The sequence below is a fragment of the Triticum urartu genome, chromosome 6, assembly GCF_003073215.2.
Source record: "Triticum urartu cultivar G1812 chromosome 6, Tu2.1, whole genome shotgun sequence".
Classification (NCBI taxonomy): Eukaryota; Viridiplantae; Streptophyta; class Magnoliopsida; order Poales; family Poaceae; genus Triticum; species Triticum urartu.
The window spans coordinates 15,736,489-15,743,022 of NC_053027.1; the positions used below are offsets into that span (position 1 = coordinate 15,736,489).

Below are 6,534 nucleotides of genomic sequence, written 5' to 3' on the forward strand. Positions count from 1 at the left end.
GCCTTACCTTGTCCTCCAATATATCTCACAGGTCTGGCGCATTTTCCCATGCCTTGGTATTTTTTGAGCGGCGCCGGGGTGCGGCTTGAGTGGAGGGCCGAGAGGCCTCTCTGTCGCGGCCACGGGGTGGCCGGTCGGCCGCATCATGCGCTGGTGATGTAGGTTTAGGTACTTCCTCCTCTAATTGGGGTAGCAACATGCGCTTTGGGTAGCTCTTGGAGGGGCGTTCGAGTTCATACTCTTCGGCCGCAAGGACTTCAGTCCATCTGTCGGCTAGCAAATCTTAATTAGCTCTAAGTTGTTGTTGTTTTTTCTTGAGGCTGCTCGCCATGGCCATAAGCCTGTGTTTGAAACACTCTTGTTCGACGGGATCCTCCGGCACGACAAATTCGTCGTCGTCGAGGCTTGCCTCGTCTTCGGAGGGAGGCATATAATTATCGTCCTCGACCTCTCTGTCTGCCGCTCTCTCATGAGGGCTGGCTTCTCTATCCTCCTGTGCTGAATCTTGCTGGAGGTGGTTGTCTTCGGCACTGTCCGGGGTGTTATTATCTCCCGTGCCGGAATCACGGTTTTTGTTTTGGCGGGATTTAGAGCGGCGCCGCTGACGCCGGCGCTTAGGCTGCTTCTTGGAGGGGTCATCCTCCGCTGTTCCATTGCCATTGCCTTCTTTTGGGGTGTCCATCATGTATATATCATATGACGAGGTGACTTTCCAATGCCCTATAGGCGCTGGTTCTTGATCGTCTCCTGCATCGGCATCCATATTGTCGATGTCTTCGGAGTCGAAGTTGAGCATGTCGGTTAAATCATCGATAGTGGCTACGAAGTGGGTGGTGGGTGGGCTTTGAATTTCTTCATCATCCGCATCCCAACCTTGCTGACCATAGTCTGGCCAGGGCTCTCCTGACAAAGAGAGAGACTTTAGTGAATTCAGAATATCGCCGAAGGGGAGTGCTAAAAGATGTCCGTGGCGGTGAACTCCATGATCGGTGCTCAATCGGGTTCGATCGGTCAGGGCGCGAAGGGCTCGGAGTCTGGAGAGGAGTCCGGCTCCTTGGAGTCACGGGCTTCGCAGAGAATAGGGCTGGTGTTCGGCTCGATCGCCGTAGAGATTGCAGCCCCCGAGGCGGTGTCTAACCACCCATCCTCGATTGGTGTGATCGGCTCCGAGCTAGGGGTCGGAGCGGACACAGGTGCGGCCTCCAGGGCACTGTTCGGCGGCAGAGCTAAATCATGCCCATCGTGACAGTGCGGCGCGCTCGGCTGTGGCTCGAATCCGTCGAAGATCAAGTCTCCGCAGATGTCGGTCGTGTAGTTCAAACTTCCAAATCTGACCTGATGGCCAGGGGCGTAGCTTTCGATCTGCTCCAGATGACCAAGCGAATTGGCCCGCAGTGCAAAGCCGCCGAATACGAAGATCTGTCTGGGGAGAAAAGTCTCACCCTGGATCGCATCGCTGTTGATGATCGGAGAAGCCATCAGGCCTAAAAGTGACGATACAGAGGAACTCTCAATGAATGCACCAATGTCGGTGTCAAAGCCGGCGGATCTCGGGTAGGGGGTCCCGAACTGTGCGTCTAGGCCGGATGGTAACATGAGGCAGGGGACACGATGTTTTAGCCAGGTTCGGGCCCTCTTGATGGAGGTAAAACTCTACGTCCTGCTTGATTGATATTGATGATATGGGTAGTACAAGAGTAGATCTACCACGAGATCAGAGAGGCTAAACCCTAAAAGCTAGCCTATGGTATGACTGTTGTTCGTCCTACGGACCAAAACCCTCCGGTTTATATAGACACCGGAGAGGGATAGGGTTACATAGAGTCGGTTACATTGGTAGGAGATCTACATATCCGTATCGCCAAGCTTGCCTTCCACGCCAAGGAAAGTCCCTTCCGAACACGGGACGAGGTCTTCGATCTTGTATCTTCATAGTCCAGGAGTCCGGCCGAAGGTATAGTCCGGCCATCCGAACACCCCCTAATCCAGGACTCCCTCACAGGCCTTGTGCACCAACATCACGCAGGCGAGGCACGTTCTTCTTAGACCCGAGGTTATCAGAGGCTCTCTCTTGGAGCACCTTGAGCCCATGGCCACTACCCACATGGATCATGCTCCTGTCGGGAGTAGCGTGGTGGTGGTGGTGCTGCTGGCCACGAAGCTGCTGCATGAAGGACGCCTCCATGGAGCTGATGTACATGTTGTGGGTGTCGTTGGTCCATCCGTCCGACACCAGCCCCCCAACCTAATCACCCTGCTGAAGAAGAAGGTAGAAATCAGTTTAAGTTTTACAGGTGCAAAATCACATCAAACAGCTGTCCGACAGTAATACTGGACATCCAGATGTCCAAATGGTTATTATATACAACATACACGATCTGTTTGCTTGGCTTTGTACTACTATGTAGCACTAGGACATCTTGAGATCATCATAGATCAATCAAGTGCAGCACATGATCCTAGTTTCGGCATCACATCGAGTCCAAACTAACAATCGAATCAACAGATTAAAGTGCACAACACCTAGTGGACAAACCTGAAACACTCAATGAGTTTACAGTTAAGACTGAACTTTCGTACTCGACATAAACATGAGCATATAACAGACACGAAGGTACAGCTTCAGACATAAATCACTTGATCCTAATTGTGACACCACACCACACCTAAACTGACAACCGAATCAGCAAAAGCACACAGTAGCAGCTTGCCAGACCTCCTGAACCACTGACATGACACACCAGTTAGGATTGTAGTTCTGCACTCAGCATAGATCAGAGCATGTAGCAACCACAAAAGGCGCGGCACCTACAACTAACTAACTAACAATTCCATAGTCCCATCCGGGTCTACCAACCGAACAGCCCCCAAAAATTCCACGGGCACACGGAACGGATCAGATGACGAAATTGGCTTACCCGGCCTCCGGGTAGTGCTGCTTGAACTCGAGGTGGTGGGAGGCGACGGGGCTGGCGTGGCAGTCGTAGATGATGAACCTGGTGCTGGTGGTGCCCTGGTCGATCGACGCCACGTACACCTCCTCCGCCTTCCCCTTCCCCGCCATACTCTTTCCCCTTCCCCTTCCTCCACACGCCCCAGAGCACGCTCGCCGGAAAAACAAGTGCCGAACCCTCCGCCGGCGGGCGGACAGAGGGGGCGGCCGGAGCAGCGGACTGAGCCGGTGGAACAAGCGAGGAGGCGGTCAGCGTTGAAGTGGGAGGCAGTAGGACGCGGATCCTAGTCGTCCTCCCCCTCATTGTCGATGTCGTCCATGGAGGTCACCTGCCAGTTCAAATCCAACCCAAAAAGGGGGATCAGACAAGGAAGTAGAGAGAGGATCGGGGCTGGGGAAGGGGAAGTAGAAACAAGGAAGTCGGTGTCGCTCTCGGCGTACTTTCCGACCTTGAGGTAGCGCGCGATGCGGCCGACGGGAAACTGGAGCCTGGCCTTGGACGACCGTGATACCGATTTGGTCGCCTTCACCTTGCCACGGCCGGCGACGCTTCCGGTGGAACTCATCGTCGATTCGCCTTTGGGGGAGGTCCGGACGCGGTTGGTGACGACGAAGGAGAAGACGATGAAGACGCGGCAGGAGCAGCGCCTCCAGCGCGATGACCGGCCGCTCCAGGAACCGCTCACCGTCGGTGGCGGTGGCCCGGTGGCTCAGCCAGATGCTGCCGCCGAGGATGAGGGGGATCTGGATCGGGGGAGAGTAGGGAGGGAGAGAAAGAAAGAAAGGAGGCGGGGGGGGATGGAAAACGGGGGACAACAGAGTTAGGGTTTCGCCTCACGTGGGGTTGGTGGGGGAGGCGAGGGGTGAGGGCTGCCCTTGGATCCGGGAGGATCCAACGATGTTTCATGCATGATCCGCGTGTCTGGTCCACGGTCCAATCAAAACGCAATACAACATTATGACCAACTAAATTGGTCGTGATAGATTTAAAAATAAGATGTTAAAATCATATAAGCTATTTTATGATCATAGAAATTCAAAAAAATAAAAAAAACTTCTCATCGTGTGACCAATTGTGAACTAGCTTTCAGGAAAATAACAAACATGGAATGGCAAACAATGTTGCCTATGGGAGTTTTATTTTGTTTGGACGAAAAAAATATTTTTCATTTTTCGAGTGCCCAAAATGAGTTTTTTTGTGAAGGACCTACCATATATTTGTTGCAAAACTGGACCAAATCAATTTTCTAAAATACTAGGACATATTTAATGCAGAATTGACCAAATGGTTGGGTGTCAAAAGTTTTGATCCACCTCTGGTGAAAAAGACAAATTTTCGCCGATTCAGCTGGAACCGGGTCAAATTTGAACTGCGGCTGCCTCATAGTTTGCTCTATATTTTTTCCAAAAATCATTTCTAGGTACATAATTATCTATTTAATTAGATAAACATGAAATTTTTTGCAAGATTCAACCACTAGCTAGGAACGGTCAAGCCCGCCGTTTTGACCGCATTTTGAAACGGGCATAAAAAATTCGAAAAAAATCAAAAAATTGGAAAACCTTCGTATTATGTCATTATATGTGACCAAGTTTTCAGGAAAAATAATAAACTTGTAATACGGCAATTATTTTAAAAAAGTGTTCTCAGAAATGAGCTATCACGCGTGAAGATTCATGGCTTCAAGCCAAATGATCAATCTTATGGCCACATTCATAGCATAGTTTGTTCAAATGATCTCATATTGTGCACAAGGGTGCATCTTGGAATTCCAAACAATGTTGCCTAAGGGAGTTTTCATTTTCTTCGGACGAAAAATTCATTTTCCATTTTTCGAGTGCCCGAAATGGTTTTTTGTGAAGGACCTACCATATATTTGTTGCAAAATTGGACCAAATCAATTTTCTAAAATACTAGGCCATATTTAATGCACAATTGACCAAATGGTTGGGTGTGGAATTTTTTGATCCACCTCTGGTGAAAAGGACAAATTTACGCCAATTCAGTTGGAAGCGGGTCAAATTTGAACTGCAGCTGTCTCATAGTTTGCTCTATATTTTTTCCAAAAATCAATTCTAGGTACATAAGTATCTATTTAATCAGAGAAACATGAAAAGTTTTGCAAGATTCAACCACTAGCTAGGAACGGTCAAGCCCGCCGTTTTGACCGCATTTTGAAACAAGCATAAAAAATTAAAAAAATCAAAAAAATTGGGAAACCTTCGCATTGTGTCATTATATGTGACCAAGTTTCCAGGAAAAATAATAAACTTGTAATACGGCAATTATTTTAAAAAAATGTTCTCAGAAATGAGCTATCACGCGTGAAGATTCAGGGCTTTCAAGCCAAATGATCAATCTTATGGCCACATTCATGGCATAGTTTGTTCAAATGATCTCATATTGTGCACAAGGGTGCATCTTGGAATTGCAAACAATGTTGCCTAAGGGAGTTTTCATTTTCTTTGCACGGAAAATTAATTTTCCATTTATTGAGTGCCCGAAATGAGTTTTTTTGTGAAGGACCTACCATATATTAGTTGCAAAATTGGACCAAATCAATTTTCTAAAATACTAGGCCATATTTAATGCACAATTAGACCTACCATATATTTGTTGCAAAATTGGACCAAATCATTTTTCTAAAATAATAGGACATATTTAATGCACAATTGACCAAATGGTTGGATGTGAAATTTTTTGATCCACCTCTGGTGAAAAAGACAAAATTTCGCCGATTCAGCTGGAAGCGGGTCAAATTTGAACTGCGGATGCCTCATAGTTTGCTCCATATTTCTACCAAAAATCATTTCTAGGTACATAAGTATCTATTTAATCAGAGAAACATGAAAAGTTTTGCAAGATTCAACCACTAATTAGGAACGGTCAAGCCCGCCGTTTTGACCGCATTTTGAAACGGGCATAAAAAATTCAAAAAAAATCAAAAAATTGGGAAAACTTCGCATTGTGTCATTATATGTGACCAAGTTTCCAGGAAAAATAATAAACTGTAATACGGAAATTATTTTAAAAAAAGTGTTCTTAGAAATGAGCTATCACGTGTGAAGATTCATGGCTTTCAAGCCAAATGATCAATCTTATGGCCACATTCATGGCATAGTTTGTTCAAATGATCTCATATTGTGCACAAGAGTGCATCTTGGAATTGCAAACAATGTTGCCCAAGGGAGTTTTCATTTTCTTTGCACGGAAAATTCATTTTTCCATTTTTTGAGTGCCCGAAATGAGTTTTTTTGTGAAGGACCTACCATATATTTGTTATAAAATTGGACCAAGGCAATTTTCTAAAATACTAGGCCATATTTAATGCACAATTGACCAAGCATTTGGGTGTCAAAAGTTTTGATCCACCTCTGGTGAAAAGACAAATTTCCGCCGATTCAATAGGAAGCGGGTCAAATTTGAACTGCGGCTGCATCATAGTTTGCTCTATATTTTTTCCAAAAATCATTTCTAGGTACATAAGTATCTATTTATTCAGATAAACATGAAAAGTTTTGCAAGATTCAACCACTAGCTAGGAATGGTCAAGCCCGCTGTTTTGACCGCATTTTGAAAC

The 6,534-nt window shown here is 46.6% G+C and overlaps 1 protein-coding gene across 1 annotated transcript; it reads right to left on the reverse strand.

Moving 5' to 3' along the window:
* Positions 1-2,109: 2,109 nt before the first annotated feature.
* LOC125516389 (glycerol kinase 1-like) lies at positions 2,110-3,129 on the reverse strand. The gene is made up of 2 exons (XM_048681857.1): positions 2,919-3,129; positions 2,110-2,254 (listed from the first exon to the last, which is right to left on the reverse strand). Exons 1-2 carry the CDS (start codon positions 3,062-3,064, stop codon positions 2,110-2,112), a joined length of 291 nt encoding a protein of 96 aa, XP_048537814.1. The 5' UTR covers positions 3,065-3,129.
* Positions 3,130-6,534: the final 3,405 nt, after the last annotated feature.